Raw genomic sequence first — 24,031 nt, 5'->3', positions numbered from 1 at the left:
ACGTGTGTTGGTGCAATAGGTATTTGTTTAGTGTTTTCTTGATACCCGTGGTGATTCGACATTTGGTTAATCTGGCCATTTCTTTTGGTCCCATGAAATCTGAATTAATGAGATTTTACTTTATGAAAAAAAAAAGGAGCATTATGAGTGATTATGTGCCTCTCTTTTGTTTGAAAAATGGGACAAAAAAACTTTATGCAAATTAAAACAACTTCAGAACAAGCTTTTCAATCCTAGCATAGTAATATGATTAGGCACGTGACTGGAAATTTCATGGAGGCCACATACTGGTTGCCGTTGCATTGAAGTGTGAAATCACGTGATTTGGTGTTCTAGCATCCCTTTAAAGGGAGTGAATGTATATTGGAGAGGGGTACACGACATAAAAGTACATTGTGTAACGAAGCTTGTCATGCTACTTCTTTGCGTGTGCTAGTTGCTTCACCCAAAAGCTCTCTTCTTTTTATCCCACGGTAATGCAGTGGTGCCAGCTACAGCAGCGTAAGAAGAACCTGCAGCAGCTGTTCCAGCGTATGCAGGAGTTCCAGTGTGATCAGATATTGCAAGAGGACCCGGACAAGCCACTGCCTGAGAACGTGCGCCCCATTGACGAAAATGACTTCCAGAGGTACTTTTTCCTCTCGGCCACTCTTCCAGCTGGTTGTATTTCTAAGGAGCTTCTCTTCTAAAGGGACGCTAAAGAGAAAAATGATTTTTCTTGTATGGTAGTAAATTGCTCTTTCACAATAGCGAAATCGCCAAGCATGGCTCGAGAAGATGCCTGGTAAGCGAGGAAACGTGCAAAAAGAAAATGCAGGTGGCCACGCCACCTTGAAGTTCCCCTACCAATCGCTGTGACGTCATAGTTTTTGACAGTGTCTGCTAGGGCCAACGTAGTTCCTAATTGCCAAATATGAATTACAGTCAACTGCTGATTTTTCGGACCCCCTAGGGACCGCGAAATCGTCCGAAAAATCGGGGAGTCCGAAAAAACAAATTCATGCTTTTTTATTTAGCTGAAGCAGTCAAATCGCCACAGCCACGTCCGAAATAGCTTTGATGCCTCCCAGTACAATTATCAGGCATTTTGGTGCGCGCCCAGGCTCTCGTAAATACATTCGGTACCTGCCGCGAACCCCGCTTAACTACGTACGTGCCAACCGCCACTTTTGCATCTCGTGATGAGCGCCGCTGATAACAGCAAAGCGCGGAATAGATTACGGCTATCTCGCATGAAGCGTTTGTAAACGATGACTCAGAACACAAAGACTGTGGCGGAAGAGCGGACCACTCGTCCGGCTTTCCCCGATGCGTGTGCGCATATGCGCTCACACATCGCCGAATCGCCGCCGATACGCAGCATTTGCTGCCGTGTCAAGCCGATCGTTTCTAGTTGTGTGCAGTACATGGCCAACTAAGCTGACGCCGTCACTTTACTGTTGCTGTATCGTATGCACGCATTTATCATGAAAGGGTTCGTGATGCGCACTTAGTTCTTGACCGCACACGGGCGCGGCAATGGCGAGCTGGCTTCGTCCGCGAAGGCAACGCGTCTATGCGACGCACTTAGCGGTCTCGCACAAAGAGGCAGCAGAAATGGCGGCGCGGCGCATTTGGGTTCTCGCCTATTAAATGCGTGCAGTACGCATGCAACTGCGCTAGGCCGCATGCACTACCGAGCAGTTAACTGAAGATGCTTATCGTAAGGGTTGTCAGCAATTAAGTCGTACTGGCGCGTTTGCCAGCTGCCGCCATCACGCGTCCGTGCATTTCCGCTGCTTATCCGTAACATCGCCGCACAGCGCCGCAATAGCGGCCCCTTTGAATTTCTGGTCTGCTTCACCCCATAACGCTTTGGCATTGCGGCAAAGCTGACTTTCGGACTCTGCTACTGTCTCAAACAGATCGACTCGCGAAAGCGCTGGTTCGAACCTGCGAGATGATAGACGCGGCAGAGGGAAAGGGCTTCAAATAATGCCTTTCGGACCTGCAATTTGGGCAGAAAGTCCGAAAAATCGGATGTGGAATAGCTTCAGCGTCCGAAATTTTGGACGTTCTAATACATTGAAGTCTACGGGGCTGGTGACGGTGCCACGAAAGCGTCCCAATTTTCGAGCATGTCCGGAAAATCGGGCGTCCGAAAAATCGGCAGTTGACTGTACATCGTCTTTGTAGGGGGCCAGAGACTTAGCATAATAAGTTTCAGAAAATTTGGCTGAGGCAATGGAGCTAAAATACGAATAAAACATTTTGAAATCCGTGGTTTCACGTGCGGAGATTTCGGTGTGAAGTTTAAAAATGAAACTTTGACCCTTGATTTTCTCTTCTGTTAATGAACCGATGATGGTGAAATTAACAACAAGAGAGTTTTCAGAAGGTAAAAAACTGGTAAGCGCAAATAAACAAGACAGGGACACAGGAAGAATGAACATGGACAGCGCCTGTCCATGTTCATTCTTCCTGTGTCCCTGTCTTGTTTATTTGCGCTTACCAGTTTTTACCTTCAAGTGGGGACCAACTCGCCCAGTTACAAGTTTTATAGAGTTTTCAGAGTCTAAGTTATCTGTCTAAACTGATTTATTGTTTCATTTTAGTGTCCCTTTAACATGAGCTTCTCAATTGGCCCTTCGTAAAAGTTTTAGACAGATAAGGACATACCGGAGTTATCATCCAGCTGCATTCTACGACACTTCCATTTTATTTAGTACCAAAAGAGCAAATCAGGATGGTCTGTTTCGCGATTACACTTGCACCTAGGAAGGCATCCTCGCCGCTGCACTGAAGTTTATTTCGCATCAAATGAAGCGCATTTCTTGTTTCGACTGATGTCGACATCTCTCCAAACGTTGTATTGACAGTGCTGCTTTCACCATGTGCAGGCTTCAATACCATGTTGTCTTGCTTCATAAAACGATCAAATCGGACGCAGTAACAGGTGAAGTCAGTGTAGCCCATTCACAAGTCTAGAGCATCTGCATTCTCCACCATTGTTGTGGTGACTGGAAGGCTCGCTGCTCTCGAGTCTCGTATGATGCGGCCACACCCTGATCTCCGCTTCCACTTGCTTGAGAGGCTGTGCAGAAATCTGTCAAGCACATTCTGTTTGTTTTTTACCACCTATAAAAGCGTTTGCAAAGAATGCCCAATTATAGGTTGATGGTCAATGTCGTCCAGCCTCACTTTCCCCACCTCTTCGATTAGGGGTAGTTTTTCAGCATCTGTGACTCGCTTTCCTTTGGCTGTCACTGCACTATGCAGCCAAAGAAATTTTTGCGGCTTGCATTGTGTAAATAAAATAAAAGCAGTAATTGCATATTTTACGAATGTCAAAGTGAACTGCACCAAATTGTTATGTCGCCAAGTTTCAACTTCACATTCGGAGACGGCATTCACTTTTTCTTAGACACGGTAGCCTTGCGCGAAGTTTGCGAGACTTTCCAGCGACGAAGTTTTTGTTCTTCTCTCAATTGATATTTTGAGATACCTGAAATTTGGCTGGAAAATACTTCAACATAGAGGGCAATAAGTATGTGGCATGGGGAGTTCGGGGCAGTGAAATCTTCTGACAGCCAATTTTTCGAGGTAAGTGAGATTGAGTTAATGAGGTATTAATGTACTTAGATTTAAGGGCATCATAGGAAACCCCAGGTGGTCAAAATAAACCTGGAGTTCCCTACTACTGTATGCCTTATAATCATATCATGGTTTTGGCATGTAAAACATTGGCATTTATACGAAAATTTTGTCATTGTGTCATTATGATCCTCTGCTGTCCTCTTTGTTTGAATTAGGGGTGTGCGAATATTCGAAATTTTGAATATTTTTTTATTAGTGTTTGCTATTCGATTCGATTCGCACTGGAATTTTACTTTTCGAGCTATGCAAACTTCCCAAAAACAAATACAGTCAACGTCCGATTGAAAGTGACCCCTTTATATTTTCAATATGCTTCACCTCATTACACTCTAGTATTGTGGCAAAGCTGCCTTTCAAGCACCGTTACGGTCGAACTCTGCCAAGGCACAGTCAACATCCGATTGGAAGTGGTCCCTAGATTTTCAATATGCTTCACCTCACCATGCCCCGGTATTGTGGCAAAGCTGCATTTCAAGCTCTGCTACGGTCGCAAATGTACTAACTCAAGAAAACGCTGGTTCCAACATGGAGATGAAAGATGTGGCAGAGGTGGGGGCTCAATTAATGCTGTTTTGGACCTGAAATTTGGTCAGGAAGTCCGAAAAATCGGAAGCTGAAGCTTTTTAGCATCCAAAATTTCAGATGTTCTTATATATCGACGTCTATGAGGCAGATTTGGAACTCTAGACTTGAAGGGAGCACACCCTTGTCCGCCACATCAGTTGGGCTTCCACAGAAGTTCCACAGAAAGAGGAGGAGAGGCTGAGGAAATGGCATCTTTGCCTATCACGTGTAAAGTGTTGTTGGCAACACTTTGGTTGCACCAAATTATGTACCTAAATCGAATTCGGCCTCTACGTTGCCTCCTTCTTGATAAGACAACTATGAAACACCACCCTGCCAGTGCTTCATCAACCTAGCGAAAAGAAACACTTTCATGTTGCGATCTCATAAAAATATGCTTCGTATTCCTCTCTTTTTTTTTCTGCAATTTAGCTTGGAAGTATTCGAAAAATATTTGAGAAATATTCGAAAAATATTTTATTCGATTCGCACTCACACTTCAATATTCGAATTCGCTTCGCACCCAAAATTTTGCTATTCGCACAGCTCTAGTTTGAATTGAACAGAGCTGCAATCGCATGCCTTAGTAAACTTATTATTTCTGCTGTTTAGTTAGCCAGCAATCAGCTGTCCTCCTCTGTGTTGAATGAGTTGCCAGTTTCTTGACAGGTGCGCCTTTCTCGCAGGTTAAAGGAGGTTCAGACGCCCGAGGAACTGCGCGATGTGTACCAGTTCTTCCTGCTGTACTATGCACAAGACATACCCGAGATGCAGGAGACGATGCGCAAGCGCAAAAGGAAAGAGGCCGAAGCCGAAAACGGGGAAAACGATGAGAACGCACCGGCCAAGGAAGCCGACGACATGGACGATGAGAACCAGCGGTTGAAGCATCCTGTCCGCAAGCGACTGTTCGACATTTGTCGCGACATGGGTCTTGGTAGGTGCATTTGCAGTCTCCTTGTGGTTTGCTTTGAAAGGAAAAAGAACATGCATAGTTTTGTGAACTTGTGACATGGTAGCTTGGTGCCTGTGGCATCATGCTGATAAGTGCAAAGGTGTGGGTTTGATTCCCACCCACAATGGCTGCATTTTGATGAAGGCGAAATGGCAAGAACTTCCGCGTACTTCAATGTGTATGCACACTAAAAAACCCCAGGTGATCTAAATTAGTTCGTAGTCCCCTTCCCACCAAAATGCACTTCATACTTGTATGTTTTGCCTGTGAAACCACACTATTAAAATTTTTACAAACCTGGCAGATTAGAGTACCTGTGTACACTACTGGCTTTTTAAAATGTGATCCTTGCATGTTTTCCAGTTTTAACAGTTTTCGAAAGTCCCTTTGCATAGTGTAACAAGTGGAGCTTCTCTCGCTCATTTTGCAGACGGCCTTGCCAAGAAATTTGGCTTGACGCCTGAGCAGTTTGGTGAGAATCTCCGAGACAACTATCAGCGGCACGAGGTTGACCAATTTCCAGTGGAACCCCTGGTGGCTGCTACTGATTTTGTCAGCAAGTGAGTTCTTTCTTTTGTGCTACACTGTTGTACATCAGCGGGCCTTTGTAGGGGCTGATACTGTACACGTGCGTGCAAGTCTTTCAAGCTTGCGCCATATATTGCAAGGATGTGTCGCACTGCTTATATTTGCCCATGGCCACATTTCTGGAAATCACTCCTGCCGTCTCCTTGACCACCCACCGCTTTGCTCCAATAATTGCGGCCGAGAATTCCATGTCCAATAGGTGTTGCCGTTTGATATAAAGGAGACATAGTTATGTGTGCGCAAGCACTTACACCTACTGCTTACACCTGCAGAAGTGTCGGGCATTGAGCACTTCTGCTTGGATTAAGCACGTTGTAATTAGCGCAACAAAATTGTCTGCTGTTGTTGAAGCCACAAGGCAGGCTAGCGCTTGCGCAAGCATGCATCAATATTAAGGGGGGACGCGGCTTTCGTATCGCGAAAAATGGCAAAAAAATCGATTTTTTGAAAATCACATTTTCAGTTTCTGTAGCCCTTTTTATATCCGATTCCAAAATATCTTCACCGAAAACCGCGTAGAAGTGCTATAAAAAAATTGTTGCGCCTGCCGAGGTGGCGAAAATTATTGGGGAAATCGCAAAAAAAACACTGATTTTCAAAAAATCATAGCTTCGCAACGACGCCACCGGGCGCCGATATCTTGGGCTCATCGGAAAGCGCATTTCTCCGTCTTCAAATTCCCCGCCGCAGCTGGCTCCTCCCTTCGAAAACAAGTGCACAAAAAGCAAATGTTCGAAGGTTGTTTCGAGCCCTCCGATTGGCCGCGTAAGCCATGTTGCCCCAGCGCGCCACGCCATTGGTCCGATGCTCGCTCCGGGAGATCGTCGTCTGCAGCTCGTGCGTCTCGAGCTCACGGCTGTCGAAAGTCGCGCTACTTCGTTGCGTGTTCGCAATCGCTCTGTGTTCATGGCTCGACAATAACTTTGAACAAGAACTACGTTTTAGTTTGGAGCTACCAGCGGAAGCTCGGTGGGATTACGATGGCGCGCCGCACTCGTAGCGAACATCGCAAACGCGCGTCTCGGACCGACTCTCTAGCGTTGACTCGTCGGATCCGTGGTTGGAGGTTCTGCTTATGCGCACTTCGGACGTCGTGACGAAGAGAAGCAGGACGACTCTTTGTACTCGCGACCACGCATTACGTACTTTGAAACATCGGGCACCGCGGCCGGCGCGTCTACTGCTCGGAGTCGTCACTAGGCCTAACTCCGCTCACGGCGTCGGCACGCGAGATGAACCTCGAACTTTGCGGGCAAGAGCTACGCGTTAGCGGACTCGCGGCAGTGTGCTTCTTCGCAAGGAACGAAGCGCTTCTCCCGCCGGCTTCTCGGTACAGCGGATGGTCATTTTACGCATCGGCAGCGGACCCCACGGCCAAGCTCGTCGCGCAGCGGGCGCGCGTCGGCGTCCCGCAATGCGAGGCCAAACACGTTGCGCGCCTATTTTTCGTCGCCGCACCTAGGCATATTGCGCATCGTCACCGAATGCCGCCACCCAGCACATCGCGTGCCGACTTCCCGGACTACGAGGCCGAGCCTCGTAGCACTGGTGATGCAATTTAGGCGCGCTTGGGGCCGTGCTTGGTATCGCCGTAAGCGCTCATGAATCATCTGAAAAAATAAAAGCCTCGCAGAAAACCGTGTCCGCGACCGGGTGAATGATGAAGCGCATCGCAGGCGAGGTTTACAAATTAGCTTGACGAGTGAAACAGGGAGATGAATTCATATCTGCCCAGTTCGCGTCTTGAATAAACTTCTAAGGAATTCCTATTCCACTAATGTCTTGGCCACAACTGCCTGTTATTTAGGAGGAAGGGATAGGTTGCCATGATGAGAGCCGCTCTTAGTATCCTATAAAAATGATTCAATGATCAATTGCAATCAAGACTGTTAATTATGTTAATGAGAGCATGAATACAAGAGAGCTGGCAAACCATCATAGTACGTGACCTACTTGCATTACAATACCTTGTTGTAATACAATACATGACAATACCTTGTCATGTCTATTACACCACTTCATAACTTCTTTTAAAATTCGTGCTACGTGTTCTTTGTATATCAGAGAAGGATTTTAAGAAAAAAGAAAGAAAACAAAGGCACAACCTATGAAAGGCCACATGTGCAGGAGGTCCAACCTTATAAAACACCTTAAAGATCACAATCTTCTTGTGTTTTAGAGAAGCAAGGCACCTCAAACTAAAGACAGGGCACTCAAGAAAGTGCACATTACGAAGGACTCAAAAGATTACGATCCCAGTGCCTTTTGATGAAGTAATATCGTTGGTACAACTTTAAAAGCCGTTTTCTCAAAACGACTTTTCTTGCTTCCTGCTTCGCTTGTTCCGCTGATTTCTCACTGACCGCTGGGTCTATTTCAGTTCCGTTTTTTGTTCTATATTCCTTGAAGCACAGTTCAGGGCGTGACATTCTTGCTTTTTCAGTATGGCGTTCTGATAATTAGCTATTTGACGAGTTGCACAAAGCCTCGATGCCTGTTGCACAGTCACCTCATGAAAAATGAAAACTAAAAAAAATTTTGTTGCAAATAAAAAAATCTAAGAATGTCATGCCCGCAATCAGACATCTTAGAATGCATAGCACTTTGAACGAGTTTCCTATCTCATTTTTTAAGCGAGTCAGACTCGGAACAAGAGCAGAAGGTGAAATATATTGTAAATCAAAAAGTTGTAAAGATATATTCATGAAATTTCTACAGTAGCATTAAAAAAACATTTCAAATAAGTGTGCCAATTTTCATCAAAATCCATGAAGAAATAAGAAAGTTGGTACCGAAAGCCACGTCCCCCCTTAAGTAAAAGCATAAAGTCTCAAGAAGCCCATATGGAGGAGATAAAATATGTTCTGTTCTTTCTTTGTTTTCATAAATGCACATAACATGAGCAGTAGTATCCACTGTGTGTATTTCGACACATCACTCTGTGAACCTAAGGGACATGTTTAGGAGTTAGATTCTGCATGCTTGAATGAAAGAAGGGGAATTTTTTCTAAGGGGCTCATTTATATGTTAGACACAACGAAATGAATCGAACAATTAGGCCAGGAATAACATAGAGGACGTTAATCGTTTTCTTTAACTGTAGTGTACTAATCGTGGCATAAATTGAAATGAATTGGACAGAAGGAAAATCACTCACCGACGGAAAGGGTCATTTTTCGTCTACTTCAGTTCATTTCAATTTACGTCACAATTAGTACACTGCAGTTAAAGGCAACATTTAACGTCCTCTACGCTTTCCCTGGCCTAATTGTCTGTTCGATTCTGCCTGCTTGGTGCACCTCATTTTGCAGTGGAAGGAGAGTTGGGCTTAGTGCCATTTTTATTATTGTTTCTTCCCCCCCCCCCCCCCCCCCATTTTGCAGGCGCTTCACAACAGCCGAGGAGGCGCTAAAGGCAGCGCGGTACATGGTGGCAGTAATGATTGCCATGGACCCTCTGGTACGAAGGTGCATACGTGAGACCTTCTTCGAGAGGGCCAAGATCAGCATTTCACCCACAAAGAAGGGCCTCAAGGCAAGCTGCCCTATTCACATTACATACACGAGTTCACCTCCCTCTTGCCGGTAGAGCAGTATGGAATAGACCGTTTGTAACAAAAGTAACCAGAGTTGTGAACATCCGCACCATAATCGGTCCAACACTTTGAACAAAATGCATTTCAAAGCCTGCTGACTGAACAGCCCCGCACGTGCGAGAATCGAAGCATGCGACCAGGACGTTTGTATTAGGCTTGTGCGAATAGTAAACTTTAGGTTTGAAGTGAATTTAAAACGAATAGTGATTTGGTTGAATAATTTCGAATCGAATTTGAGTGGTATATATCGCATATTATAAAGAAAAATGAGCATATTTGTCATGAGCCAACTAACCTGCACAATATTTTTTTGAAATTGAAACAAAGCATGTGCAAATGTCATTTTTTTTTGTTCAAAGGGAAGTAAAAGCAACTTTAAGTAGTAGCAGGATTTGACTTTCTCTAGACGAAAGTCATAACCTGTCAAATACGTTACGTTTTAAAATTTACTATACTCAGAGCATATGAGCCGTTATAATGAGCTTTTAAACTTAAAAAATAATGAGTTGATGTGAGGGTAATATGTTCATTTAACCTTGAAGTGGGGCTTTCGGCAGTGTGGATTTTTTCCTGGAAAGGTGTATTCACGATATAGCACCCCTCCACTGCAGTGAAACCATCTTTACAGGGGGGGTTACATGTGGACTAATATACACCTATTTGTTCATTTTGAATACTTTGAAATTTCCAATAATTTCAATTCGAATACTGTAATATTCGTTCGTATATTTGAAGTGCTCAAACATTCGCACAAGCCTAGTTTGTATCTATTTGAGTTTGCAGACATTGGAAGATTAACGCCCGAGTAATTGTGGTGTTTGTACGAGGCATACAGATGAACATGGTCAGAAAAATAATGCTGTAGAAGAAAGTCACCAACTAATTTTTAAAAAATTCCTGCTTGATTAATTGCACTGTGGAACGGAGGCTGAAACTCTGCACGCCGCACAATCCCTCATTCGATTTTTCAAACTTATCCGCACTTGTGATTTTGTGAATGTAGTGGCCGCAAATAAAGTAAGTTTTCGCCGTGTTCGTTCACTCTGCAGCCACTCATCAAAATCTTTGTTGTACTCCCCTTGGCTGGTGCAACTCTTTGCTACCTCGCTTTTGTTGTGGGATTTTGTAGCGTGAGCTACACTGGCCTAGCCGAGCCGGTTTTGCGCGCCTCCTCAAGAGCCATGCTGCACATGTGCGAGGATCAGTGATGCCTTGCAGCTGGCCCACCGGAGCCTGCACCTCCTGTGCACTCTGCCGCCGCCGCCGCCGGTCTGCGCATTCTAAAGACAGTGACGTCATAGCCGTGGCAGACACACTGGCGCCGACGCGCGCGCAGCTATTCGCCTTCGCTGTGCAGTCGCAGTCTGACACTGCGCTGGAGCCGCTTGATGGCACCTCTGACTGGCGTTTGCCAGTGTGGTTTAGCCATGGAGAAGGAGAGCGCAAATGCTGCTCATCGGCGCAGAAGAGCGGAGAAGCTTAACTCATTGGATCCCGAAGTAGTTGCCTGGCAATTAGCGGTTGAGCGTAGGAAGAATGAACAGAAGAAGGCTAAACGTGCTGCGGAGACACGAAAAGCTAAGAATAGTCAGCTGAACCTTTGCTAATGCTACGCATATCCTGGCATAGCCGAGCTAAGCCACTGCAACATTTTTTCAGTAGCTGCGTTATAAGTGGTATGTCATCTCGCACAGTTGTACAGTGAGTGGTACGTGTAATATGGAGTTCTACGCGAGTTTAAAATGGCAGTCTGAAAAGACCACGACCTTGGACTTATAATTTCTTGTTGCCTTTCGTAGGAAATTGACGAGACCCACCCATGCTATCCAGTCAAGTACCTGAAGAACAAGCCTGTTCGAGATTTGGTCGGGGCACAGTTTCTCAACATGACGCAGGTGATTTTTGTTTCTGCTTTTTCACAACCTAGTTACTGCTCTGAGAAATAACTTGATGTCTAAACATTCACTGCTGTGCTTGCCAGGCTGAAAATGAGAAGCTGCTCAAGATCACAATTTCCATGGATGGAAGCACCCAGTCGAATCCTGGAGTTTACCTTGATGAGATCAAGCAGCTCTACTATAGGGTATGTATATTCTTGACATTGGATGATAAGTAGATTCAGCCATTGGTTTGTGCTTCTTTTTCTGTGCGCTGTGTGCACAAATGGACTTTGGATGGGAGCCTGTCTTGTTCATTCTTGCCCCTATTCGCTGCAATTGACAAAAGTACCGAAGAGAACTAATTTGAGTCTATTAGTTTGATAGTATGATACCGAAAAGCCACTGTTATTGTAAGAAGAGGCTAGGTAAAGCAGAGCAGATTGGTAGAAATAGTTAAATTATTGAATTGGGGGATTAAAGACGGCATTGCATTTTTTAAAGGCCCAAGAAGACCTTCAAATACACAAAAATACATTGTCTGAGAAAAAAAAAAGTTAAAAAATGTCTTGAAAGTTCCTGCCTCAGCTCACTGAGTTCTCATTAATTTTGGTGGTGTTTGCTCATGTCTGGTTGATTTATTTCACGATAAAGATGTTCTGTGAAGTATTCTAAGATGTCAAACAGAACATTACAAATTTCAGGAACTTTATTGCCTGTCTCGGTAGTCACATGCAGTATTTTGATGCCTGTAGTTGGCATTTAGTTTCGTCCTGCTTTCACTTGGTAGGCCGACGCATTTGCTGTTTCCTGTTCAGTTGGGAACGGTACTTGAGGGATCGATGCTCGCATATTTGTAGTGCTCTGCATGGTCTGTCGTGAATTTCTCTGTGACGTGCACTGCCCTTCTTGCAATGCAGGACGAGTTCAGCAACAACGTCCAGGAGTGGAACAACCAGCGCAGCGAGGCTCTCAGCTTTGCCCTGAGCAAATTTCTTTACCCGAGCTTCGAGAAGGAGCTCAAGGCACAGCTGCTCGTTGAGGCGCAGGAAGGCATCATCAAGGTGAGGTGGTTCACCACGATGTGCACACGTTTGGGCTGCGTTTATGTGCCATGTCTTGATCGCCACTGCACTACTATTCCTTCCGTTGATCCGGATTGTGGGTGATCAAGGATTGCGCTGATGGGTGTCTCTTGTTGGTGTACCAGTATATCTGACTACCGTATCTTGCAGCGTACACAAAATGCAGGAGATTCGGAGCTAGGTTTTGTAGGGTAGGTTATATGCGAATTTTTGTTTGCAAGGTGGCTTTGCGGCACCTTGAAATCTTCGAGCATAGTTAGTGGGGTCATTTCTCTCAAAGTACAAAATTCGTTTGCATGTATGGCTTGGTGGACTAGTTGGTATTGCATCTTAAAGAATACAGCGCACAAAGACGGGGACAACAGAAGACGGGGACAACGGGGACAATCGTTTGCATGATTGAAATGTGTGGGGAATGGACGGGGATCTTTTAAAAAAATTTTTTTGCTGGTGTTAGTTGCTTGTTATATGCAGGGGCAGGTTACATGTGGGAAAATATGGTGTGCGTGTGGTTATACACTGTCATGCATTCGAGGTACTTTATGCTTGGTTGTGCGTTCATTTGACTCTTGTACGCTTCACTGTCGCACTAGTGCGAAGCGAGCGTTTTTATCGGGCCACTATCTCGTCTTTTATGCTGCAAGCATTTTTCGATACGACCAGTTTCAGCACTACACTCTTTTCTACACCGAAGCTGTAAATGGGTTGGGCATTACGTCTGTGTGCGTGCAAAAACCCCTAGCTAACATATGTGCCACAGACATTAGGTATACCCCACTACTCAGCACTGGCTCACTAAAAATGAAAAAAGAACACACGGGTGGCAAACACCAATTAAGATTGTGTGCGAAACACTAAATGCATGCAGTAGTAGGCCAGACAAAACGGTGCACGTCGCGAAACATAGAAGGCTACAAAAGGATGCATGCTGCTCAAGTGGCTCCCCAAGATAGTGCAAGAAATGCTGAGTGCATGTGGCAAGCCAGACAAGAGTAGGCAGGTCACGGCAAAAGGACATATGCATATGCTAAATTTAGTTCGAAATTCTGTGTCGCCTCTGTGTTTTGTGCTAAACTGCTTTGCTGGTCATCAACCTTCATAGATTGGAATGACTCCTCAATTTTTATTTCTAATAACAAAGCTTTGACGGCATAAATTCAGGGGAAGCTGGAAGCTTGAAGAGGCTTGAAGAGATGAAAAAGTCATGAACAAAGTGGGTCGCTGGAGCTGACGCTTTGTCATGCGGACTTGCCTTCTTCAAGGCTGCAACTGTTGCAGCCTTGAAGAAGAGAAGTCCACTTATTGAAACGTCGGCTCCAGCGACAGACTGTGTTCATGAATGTTTCATCTCTTGATGACATAAAGCAACTATTGTTAGTAGAGGTGCATTATAACACAGGATTGAGCTCGTTTGCGTGCTAAACCCAGTGTGCAGCAAGTGCTTGTGCAGTGTGATACAATGAGATCATATTCTTTAGGCACGCAACATTACTGCAACTACTATTGGTAACTGCTCACTGGGAAAAGTATCCCGCCAAGAGCTATGGGTCATAGCCATAACAACAACCGTGTTCGAGCATGTGAATGTTTCCAACAGTTCATTGATGGTTGCCGATTGCTTGCTCGAAACACATCTTTTACGCTTGCTAATTGTTTCGGACATATGTTCCCAGGCTTGCTGCCGCAAGCTGTACAACTGGCTCAAGGTGGCCCCCTACCAGGTGGACGCCCAAATGGAGGAGGACGAGGACTTCGACACTCGTGATGGCATTCGGGTGTTTGCCATTGCCTACGAGAACAATTGGTGAGGAGTACCCGTGTGGGGCAGGTGAATACATAGTGGCACAAGCTGTTGAATTGTAACAGTGCACTCCTACCTCAACATTTCCTACCTCACTTCACCAGGCTTTTTTGTGCTGTGACATTTTAGAATGAGCCTCGTTGTGTCAGGAACTGTGTGTTTCCTCCTTTGAAAATTTCCTGGGGCAACTTCTCTAATTAGGCTGCAATACTAAGGGTGCAAGTTAAAGAAGCGTAAGTGGATGAAATTGAATAAGCATTCAAGTGGCTATTGTAATGTGCTGGAGTGCAAGTCAAAAATATAAAGGGACACTAAGGCAAATAATTTAGGCTACTTTGATAGATTAATACTTGGGAACATTTAAAATGTCAATGTTATCAACAATAGCTATACCAGTGGGACATCCTAGTACTGCATTGTATAGTTGCACCAATTCCGAGCTGACGCGTAATCCAGACATGAACTTCTTTGCCCAGGGAGGTTCCTGCCTTTGGTGCCCTTATAGACGGTACCGGTGAAATGATGGAGTACATCAGGCTTCCCCATTTGCTCAAGAGGAAAAACGCCTGGCGGGAGAGGGAACGTGAGCTCAAGGTGAAGTATATAATCGGGAAATACAAAGGCACTGTTCATTGAGAATGTTCACCTGACTTTTCTCCGGAGCATAGGAACTTTTGGTTGTTGCTACATTAAAGTCTTAGAGATTTTGAAGCACTGAAAAAGCCCTTTCTTGATTTTACTAAGTTTCTGGCTTAGTGAAATATTTTGAGTGCCATCATAACTTTGCTAAATTAAATTTCAACTGTGTAGCACAACATATTTTTTACTGCAGGATGAAATCGGGAAAGCTGTGTGACTGGGGCTACTTTTTAAAATGTTCTTGCATTTTTACTCGTGTGCCAGTTTGCTTTTCATTGAAGTGACAGAAATAGCTGTAAGGATCCTAGCTACTCAGGTATGGTGACTCTGCCACTGTTTTACTTTGTATGCAGATCTCAACTTCTTTGAAATGATGAATGTGACAATTAGTATTTCGTTCTGTGTCTTTGACAAAAGGATAGTACGTCTCAAGCTAGCAAATCTGTCTCGGCATTCTCAGTAACCATTTGCACTTTGATGAAGCAGAACGCTAAACACCAAATGAGGCTTTCAAAAATGCTGAGCATAGTCTCTGGATGGAAGATGTGTTCATTTTCCTCATCAACTGCGTTTCCAGGAACTTGATCTCAAGGTCCTCAGGAAGTTCATTCGCAACAAGAAACCTCACGTAATCTGCGTAGGAGCACAATCCAGGTGATGATGTGTTACTACATATTTGAAACATAATTTTACCTTTTCTGTGCCTTGTGCGTGACTTAGTTATTGCAGTTTTTTTACTCAACGTAGTTTTGACAGAGGCAAACTTCCGATCTCCACATGGTGGCTGTTTGGCTGTTTATAGAGGACCGTGCGTTCAACTATATTCATTTATAAGTGACTGTGCATATGGGAGTACGTATTCCATGCATACTCCTATCTTTTATTTTTCTCGGCAGAATACTTGCTAGGACATCTTGAACAAGCATTGGAATTAATTGTTGATTGACTTTGTGCCTTGACCCCGTAAGCTGTGCACAGTATGTCGTGTACGGGGATTATTGATTGAAGCCTGCTGTAGTGACTCAATGGCTATGGTGTTCGTTGTAGCGTGGCGAAGCAGCCAGACACAGGGCCTATGGAACGATGTCTAGCGGCCAAGGCGCGGAGCACCACTATAAAAACAGAACTGTCTGTTCCTTAGAGGATCATCCACCAAATAATTCATTCCTCTATAGAGTGAAGGACAAAGGGTTAAGTGCGTGCATAAGCCTTGTCTGTTGCAGATACAACAATGATGCGACAATGCAGGCCGAGTGCAGCCCGAGTATAAATGTTGTAGGTTTGACCCTTGGCTCTGGAGGCTATGATGTTTTAGCGGTGGCAGAATGCAAAAATGCTTATTTGTTTTTAAGTTTAGGTGCTCCTTAATCTTCCAGGGGGTAAAAATTTATCTCGAACTGTCGACTGTGGTGTGTCTTGGAGCCTGAAGTTAGTTTTGCAAGATTATTAGCCTCCGCCAGTCACTTGCTTTTCAAGTATTTCCGTCGGTGTGACGTAATTTCTTTTACCGTATTTACTCGAATCTAGGCCGCCCTCGATTGTAGGCCGACCCCCGAAATTTGCAAGGCCAGAAAAAAAAAAACTTAATCATTGTACTCAAATCTAAGCCGACCCCCCCACTTTCGCACATCGTTCTTTCGAAAAAAAAAAAAAAACGTCGACTTAGATTCGAGTAAATACGGTATTTTGATTTTTTTTGTGAATGAGGGGGTCCTCTGTTCCTGAGGCGCAATTCTTGTGATTGCATTGCAGAGAGGCACTCATGGTTGTCGAGGACATCAAAGGCGTAGTAGCTGATCTAGCAGAGAACGAACAGATGCCCCTGATCAATGTTGAGCTGCAGGACAACGACCTGGCAATGGTCTACATGAACTCCAAGAAAGCTGAGGTGCGTAGCCTCCTGCACGTTTTAGTTTGCCTTGTGCATATGTTGCGTAGTTTGAGCACGCATCTGGCCAAGCAGCAATGTGACTGGGCTTCACGCATGCACTTTGTACTCTGTAGAACGACTTCCGAGACTACCCGCTGCTGCTGCGGCAAGCCATCTCGCTGGCCAGGCGGATGCAGGATCCCTTGGTTGAGTTCTCACAGCTCTGTACACCAGACGAGGAGATTTTCTGTCTCAAGTATCACCCTCTGCAGGTGAGTACGAGAAATGTGGCTTGTTCATTTCATGTGCATTTTCTGGCCTTGAGGAATAAGAGCAGTTTCTCTTTCCATCAATGTGCAATGTATAGAATCGGAACATAATCTTGTGTGCAATTATTTAGATAGCTGAAACATCGCTGTAGAATGTGTGGCACGTGCATAATAATTTGATGTGTTTATTCCCCCATTTTACACCTTTGTTGCTGGTCATATGCTCTTCATTTTGTACAGGTTCCGACAAATGGTCCCTTTCAGAATTGATACCTTAGAGGGCCCTGCAACACTTCTTCAAGTAATCATTGAATGACTTCATTACAGGGGTTTTATTGCCTCACGAATCGACTGCCACAAGGATGTTTATAATCTGTCAAGTACGAGCGGAGTTACAGGGATCTGTCGCATGCTGAAAGCTACACAGGGGGCGATGACAAGGGGGAAAAAAAGTTACGTCCGTTCGTCAGCGTGCATCATGACCTTGAGCACTTTTTTTTTCTTTTTTTATTGCGATAGCAATTATATAGACACTCTCGGCTGGTTTTTGCCGTCGCTGTCTGTCGACGCCGTCATGTCCCGGATATGTATATGTATGTATATATAAATAATAGCCACAAATAAAATTAAATCGGAAGAAAAACATTTCCAAAGCGTACAACCGGGATTCGAACCTTCGAACCCTCTGGCTCCGCAGCGTGCTGCTTTAAACAACTCAGCCATGCGCCACCGGCTGTTTAGCACAACAACGGCGAGCTATTTATATACACCATTTAACGCTAACGGCACCCAGAGCTCGGAGGTGCTTCAGTATGTGTAGTATCACCTGCGAGATTGCCCGAAAGGCGCGCTTTAAAGCAACGCTCCTACATTTTCCTTCAGACGTGCACTAAAAAGTGGTCCATTTCTGTGCCCACTGATGATGTGAAACGCCGAGTAAACGATGCGTCGAACGCCACCGCGTAGCAGGAGATGTGGAGGGGTCACACCACGCGCCGCAGTTTCAAAGAAAAAGAAGCCTAAGAAAGTTGGGTTGTAGCGCGCTGCTCAAACACGAAAAAGTAACAACCATAGCAGTTAGTTCGCGCTCATCCTGTGTGTACTTGTGCGTTCTTTTCGAGTGTCCTACCTTGTGTTTGAGCAGTGCGCTGCAAATGTCGAGCTGTGACCGTTGTTAGTTCGCGGTCGTTCTTTGTGTGTTCTTTTCACCCGTCCTTTGGGCTCGAGCGGCGCGTTGCAAGTATCGAGCTGCTTGCCGTTCTTCGTGTGGCATTCTAATTGTTGCTATCGCATTCATTACTTCGCCGTTGCGGCGAAACTGTGGTGACTTTTTTTTTTTCTTTGAACGCGCAGCTTGCTTTCAGTGTGATCACAAGTGCGTAGCACTGGCATCTCGCAGCATCCCTCAGCGGCTGTGGTAACTGCGCAGCTCATGATGCGCAAATCAGCCATTTTGGATTAGGGCATCATTTGTCGAGCGAATAGTGGGTTATTTTTAGCTGACTTTAAAAATAATGATTGTAAATTCCAGGACATGCTGCACTATGATGTTTGGCTCGCATGTTCTCTGGAGCCTCAACTACTGATCAGCAGCATTTTCTGACCATGCTCAAAAAGTGTTGCGGGGCCCCTTTAACGCCTCTGCAATACATTTGTAACAGTGTAAATATAAATAAATAAAAATATATAAGAAAACTTCAATAAACTTGGGAATTTGCACAAGCTAGACAAAAAAAGTTGTCTGGCATAGTATACACAACTCGAAATTAAAAATTGATTCACTTAGGTAGTTTATTTGTCCATTTCCTTCGTTTTATATGATTTCTTCGCAATGAAATATCAATGGAATTAGGAAACTTCATGACTGCATTGTATAAGCCATTCTATTGATCCATTGTATTGAACCATTGTATCGTACCTTTGTGTTACAGGACTTAGTGCCGAGGGATGACCTCACCAATGCGCTGAACCTGGAGTTTGTCAATCGGACCAACGAAGTCGGTGTGGACATCAACCTGGCAATCTCGCACATACACACATCCTTCCTGGTGCAGTTTGTGTGCGGCCTCGGACCTCGCAAGGGTGCTTCGTTGCTCAAGGTCGGTGGAATGCCTTGGATTCCCTCTCAGTAAATATACATTACGTAATTGATGCCAGTGTTTGACACAGTGGCATCTGTGCTTAATAGTGAAAAACATTGAAAAACATTTTTGAAAACCCTAGCAAAGTGGCAGCCCTCTTCTTGCATTTGATTGCACAGTAGAAAAGTAAACAGAAAATGCATGGTTTAATAATTTCTCTCGGTAAATGGAACTCCTGATAAACAGAACGTATTTTCCTGGTCCCTTCAGGTTTCATTTAACAAGAGTGTACTGTGTTGTAAATAGTGTACAGGGGCACATGTGGCTGTTGTAAATCATTCCTTAATTTGAGGATTAGTGCCACTTACTGGAGGAATGCCTTGTAGCTTGCCCAAGTGCTGTGAATAATGAGTGACGATGCTGTTGTTCTTAATATGTATAACGAAACTCTTTTCTCTTTCTCTCTTTCTTGGTATCTTAGATGACTTTACTCATGTAAGGCTTGCCCTCATGCAGGGTGTGTTGCTTTGACATTTTGGAGCGTGAAAATTTGGGGGAAAAACATAACTAGGCGTCACCCGCGTAATTGTGTGCTGGTTAATTTTCGCACGCCAATACGAGATGTCCTACCGACAATGGCACTGTTATTTTCATTATCACCGTTGTTTAGCTGTAGCGAGGTTCCGGTTGTGCACTGTTGCCGTCAAGCTGCAGGCGATTGCGTATGCATAATAAGTTAGGAATGATGGGTGACCAGTTTTGGAAGGGTGTTGCTGAAAGTGAGCTCATCTAAATGTGGAGAGCCTGCACTGCACATTATTCTCGACATCTAATGTGACCAGTGCAGGTTCTCGACGTCTAAATGTCGAGAACCTCCACTGGTCACATTATTCTGCATAGGAGCCTGAGCACAGCTCAAGGTTTCACCGAGTCGCCGAAGGTCTGCCTTTTGTAAAACTCGCATGTTGCAAAAAAATCTGGTGAGAAAGTGTGGGCTTCATTTACACTAATACATAGATGTGACTCACTCATAACTTCTTTATCTCTTCCGCTTTTTTGTTTTTTGCTGGCATTTTCTTTTTTTCATTTTTTTTGCAGCTTTATTAAACATGAATGTGTACCAACTTGGCTAGCCTTTGGTACCTTCACTATTATCCCACTTGGATTTGCTACAGTTGATCACTAGTGCTAGTTCAGTGATGTAAGTTATAATGCTTTATTACAGACACTGAAGCAAGCCCACCAACGCCTCGAAAGTAGGACCCAACTCGTGACAGTCTGCCACATGGGACCTAAAGTGTTCATCAACTGTGCGGGTTTCATCAAGATTGACACAACTTCCTTCGAGAACAGGTAATGAAATGGGAGACATTGGTGTCCAGGTTGAGCTGCCTTTCAATCTGTCTTGATCGTAGATTGTGACGTAGGCTAGGCAGGCCTTTTATACTTCTACTCGTTTCTCAAACGGCATTCAAGTTTCTTAATGGAATTCATTTATACAGTCGAACCCACTTATAACGATCCCACATATAACGATCTATCGGTTATAACGACCATATTTGGGTGCACTTACGATTTTCCAATGCTAACCATTGAAGCTGCGTCCAGATATAGCGAACATTTTTCAAAGCCTCCTACTTTTACAACGAACACTTCGGACACGGTCGCGGTAAAAATATGGTGCATACGAAGCGAAAAAAAGTTAAAACATGCCTTCTAAAGCGTGACAGGGGCGTGCGCTCGCGCGTGCCCCGCTTCAGTTTACTCGCGACTAAGATACCCAGATCGGCGAGCACCGCGCGCAGATTTCGGAAGCTGCGAGCGAGGTCGCTCACTTTCCAGGCGTTTCTTCAGTGGTAGAATGGCAGTGAGGGAAAAAAAAAGTAGGCAGCATGAAGCCTTGCGGTCAGCTTTCGCACGGTGACCTTTCCTGACGCCGCGTTCTCTGCAGCTACGACCGCCTGCGATGAACCAAACAATGCCTTGGAACGCAAGAAGGCATTAATGCAAGAAGGGATAACCGCGACAACTTTCCATCACAAAAAGGTTCACTGCGTCCCTAAACTCGTCGACGCCACGATGTGCCGTGAAAAGTCATCCGTCTTTTCGGTAACGGCAGAGACCGGTCGATCGGTGATTACGACTTCGGCGCGATTGCGGCGATGCCTTCGCGGATAAGCATCAGAAAAGAGCGAAGGCGAGGTAGCGGCCGTCGATGAATGTACCATTATCACTTATAGCCGACAACCTTATCACAGTCATCTGTAGATATCTGCTCGGCTGCGCGTGTGGCGTACGCCGTACACTGCGGATTGACGGCGGTACGAGCGTGCCACGCTTGCTGCCGTTCGCAAGTTCGCCGCCGCCGCGTCGTGCGAGACCGCTTTAAAGTGCGCGTCGCTTTGTAGAAACGAAAGTAGCTCGCTCTTGTTGAGCGGCGCGGGCACCGAAAAACGTTGATGCACTGACAGGGAGCGTGTACTGCGTGTCTGACCAGGTGACAACTCAAGTGCGCCGCGAATCGTCGTGCAGGGTCGCGAGAGCATCGCGGAGATGTAGAGTGCGCGTTGCTTGCAAAATGCTTGTTTTCGCCGTGTTGAACGAACAGGCTACTCGCCGCACCCGTGCACGGTCCGGAGTGAAGCAAGCACGAAGAACGTACAAACGCACGCAAACGGCATACGGCAAGCGGCCCGGCAGTGACTCCGCGACCCGAGTCGGCGACGCGCTGCACGCAACGAGCCAGGGATGATCGGTTCCACGTCGCGGTACCGCGCTTCGGTGAAACGGTGTCAGCTCATTTCAAAGGCGGTTAATTCACTCGTGAGCACGCAGCGGGCGTCGCTTCACGACGCGAAAAGGCTTAGCTTGTCACCGAAGGGGTTGTTGGCACTTGAACAAAAGTGCACAAAAAAAAAAAAACGGCTTGGCCGCTAAGCGCACGTTTTTAAGGGCTAGTCCATATATACAACGAACTACTGATATAACGACCACTTTTCGCGACACTTTCGAGTTCGTTATAAACGGGTTCGACTGTATTAATTGAATGTTGCATAGGTCGTCCACGCTCATATGTGTGTACAGTGTGACTGAATTCTGAACATTGTGTTGTCAGCACCATGGAGCTCCTTATGAAGATGCTCTTTACCTATTGCCTTTGCTCATTGTGGTACAGAAATTCCTCAATAGCATTGTTGATGATGAGAAACATGGAGAAATATCTGCCCTTGTTTCTCAGTTTTGTTGTTAAGTGCCCCTGGCATTTGTTTGTAAACATGCTGGTTACAACTGGGACATTCTATTCCTTTCTTTGTGTTTTCGCTGCCAGAAGGTACACTAAACAAATTGCATCTTACAGTCTGCAAATGATAAAGTTACTGAATGATTGAAATGTCTTATGTGGGGTAGGTCTTGGCACATTCTCTGTCATAGGAATAGATTGTCAAATTAACTATCAGCCTTTGGTTGGGTCGTTCCTTTTTATGATAGTTAATGCACACGTGCACCTGTCAAGTAGGAAGTCATACTTGATGTGCTTTTGGTGAGATGCAGTCGGGCTCTTGTTTTTTTTGGAAGAGATTTGTTTGCACAACCATCTACTTTTGGTACTTGCAGCACTAATGCCTATGTGGAGGTGTTGGATGGATCGCGGGTTCATCCCGAAGCTTACGAGTGGGCTCGCAAGATGGCTGTGGATGCCCTAGAGTATGACGATGTCACCGAAGATGTGAACCCTGCCGAAGCTCTCGAGGAAATTTTGGAGAACCCTGAAAAGCTCAGGGTGAGCAAGTGGTGACATTGTTATCTCAAGCACTTATTTCCTGTTCCGGAATCGGAAGGTTGGTTTTTTGTTTTGTGTCAACAGTGACAGCGTTCCTGAAGGTGTGCTATGTCAGGAATACGTGTAAAAATCAGCCAGGAAAGTATTGTTGACATGCAAGCTGTACACTCACTCCTACATGATTTGAACGGTATGAAGAGGTGGTAGTGTGGCTGTCAGTTGTAAAAATATGTTGCACTAGGAACATAACTTCTTGCATCCTTTTTTGGACATGTAGTGAAAAGGAACATGCTAGCCTGTGTCGGTAATTTCGCATTGCACCAAGCTAATTGTACTCAGTGACCACCAGGAATCTGCTTTGTATGAATATTTTGACTGGCATCCGTCTTTCTCCTCCAGGACTTGGATCTCGACGCATTTGCGGTGGAGCTAGAACGTCAGGGATACGGCAACAAGAGCATCACGCTGTATGACATTCGGGCAGAATTGAATCACAGGTACAAAGACCTGCGCACTGCGTTCCGGCCCCCTAACCCTGAAGAAACGTTCAACATGCTCACGAAGGAGACTCCACAGACCTTCTACATTGGTGAGTGAGACCATGTGATGCATGACTCTGTGCCCACTGGGATTTGGGGGTGCAATTTTGATATTCCGTGGCAACTTTCTGTACGCCAATGGGGCAGGCGTTCATCCAGGATTCTAGCTAGGAGGGGATGGTGCGTTACTGAATCCTCTGAATGTAGAATTCGCTTTCTCAGCAGGCTTGGAAAAAAATTGAAGTGTGTGTGTGGGGGGGGAGCTGTCAAGGCAAACTTTGTAGGGTGTAGGGGGGTTGTGTGTAAACAACTGCTAGAGGGTGAAATCTGCTGGACTTTGTGACCACTTGCAACAGTCCAGAGAGGATGTGTTTCTGCACCCCACTGGAAGGGTGCATAGTTTGTCCGAATGTAAGTTGGCAAACACAGGAAACGCAATAGATTAGGTGCAGTGTCGGAGCAAAGGTTCTCTTTGTTATTCAGTCTTCTCTACTAAAATCAAATTGTTTTATCTGGATCTTGTGCTGGACTTTGTGCCATTGATAACCTGAGAGCACATTGGCGGGCTGCATTTCGGACTGGTATTGCGGAGGTGCATTCACTTTTGTGCAGCGTGACGTTGCGGACTTCTCATTGCACTAAAGGGCATATTGTCTGTCTCTTGTCTGAGCCAGTCATTCTGAACAAAACATTTTACATGCGTGTACATACACATGGGGGAAGGCAATTCATGAAAGCAACAGTTAGTTGC

At 45.2% G+C, this 24,031-nt stretch overlaps 1 protein-coding gene across 1 annotated transcript in view; it reads left to right on the top strand.

Moving 5' to 3' along the window:
• Positions 1–24,031, top strand: part of LOC119390233 (transcription elongation factor SPT6) — a 52,448-nt gene that overhangs the window by 13,939 nt on the left and 14,478 nt on the right. The window contains exons 11-26 of the mRNA XM_037657800.1: positions 483–628; positions 4,887–5,137; positions 5,586–5,715; positions 9,127–9,277; positions 11,138–11,233; positions 11,320–11,421; positions 12,136–12,279; positions 13,974–14,104; positions 14,578–14,695; positions 15,318–15,394; positions 16,493–16,628; positions 16,745–16,882; positions 18,811–18,978; positions 20,186–20,313; positions 22,576–22,741; positions 23,141–23,330. Coding sequence (XP_037513728.1) covers positions 483–628; positions 4,887–5,137; positions 5,586–5,715; positions 9,127–9,277; positions 11,138–11,233; positions 11,320–11,421; positions 12,136–12,279; positions 13,974–14,104; positions 14,578–14,695; positions 15,318–15,394; positions 16,493–16,628; positions 16,745–16,882; positions 18,811–18,978; positions 20,186–20,313; positions 22,576–22,741; positions 23,141–23,330 — 2,272 coding nt within the window. The remainder of the gene's footprint in view (positions 1–482; positions 629–4,886; positions 5,138–5,585; positions 5,716–9,126; positions 9,278–11,137; positions 11,234–11,319; positions 11,422–12,135; positions 12,280–13,973; positions 14,105–14,577; positions 14,696–15,317; positions 15,395–16,492; positions 16,629–16,744; positions 16,883–18,810; positions 18,979–20,185; positions 20,314–22,575; positions 22,742–23,140; positions 23,331–24,031) is intronic.

Source organism: Rhipicephalus sanguineus, chromosome 4 (genome assembly GCF_013339695.2).
Source record: "Rhipicephalus sanguineus isolate Rsan-2018 chromosome 4, BIME_Rsan_1.4, whole genome shotgun sequence".
In the NCBI taxonomy this organism is placed as follows: Eukaryota; Metazoa; Arthropoda; class Arachnida; order Ixodida; family Ixodidae; genus Rhipicephalus; species Rhipicephalus sanguineus.
The sequence above is the reverse complement of the archived record's forward strand: the minus strand, read 5'-3'. Positions and strand labels throughout refer to the sequence as shown.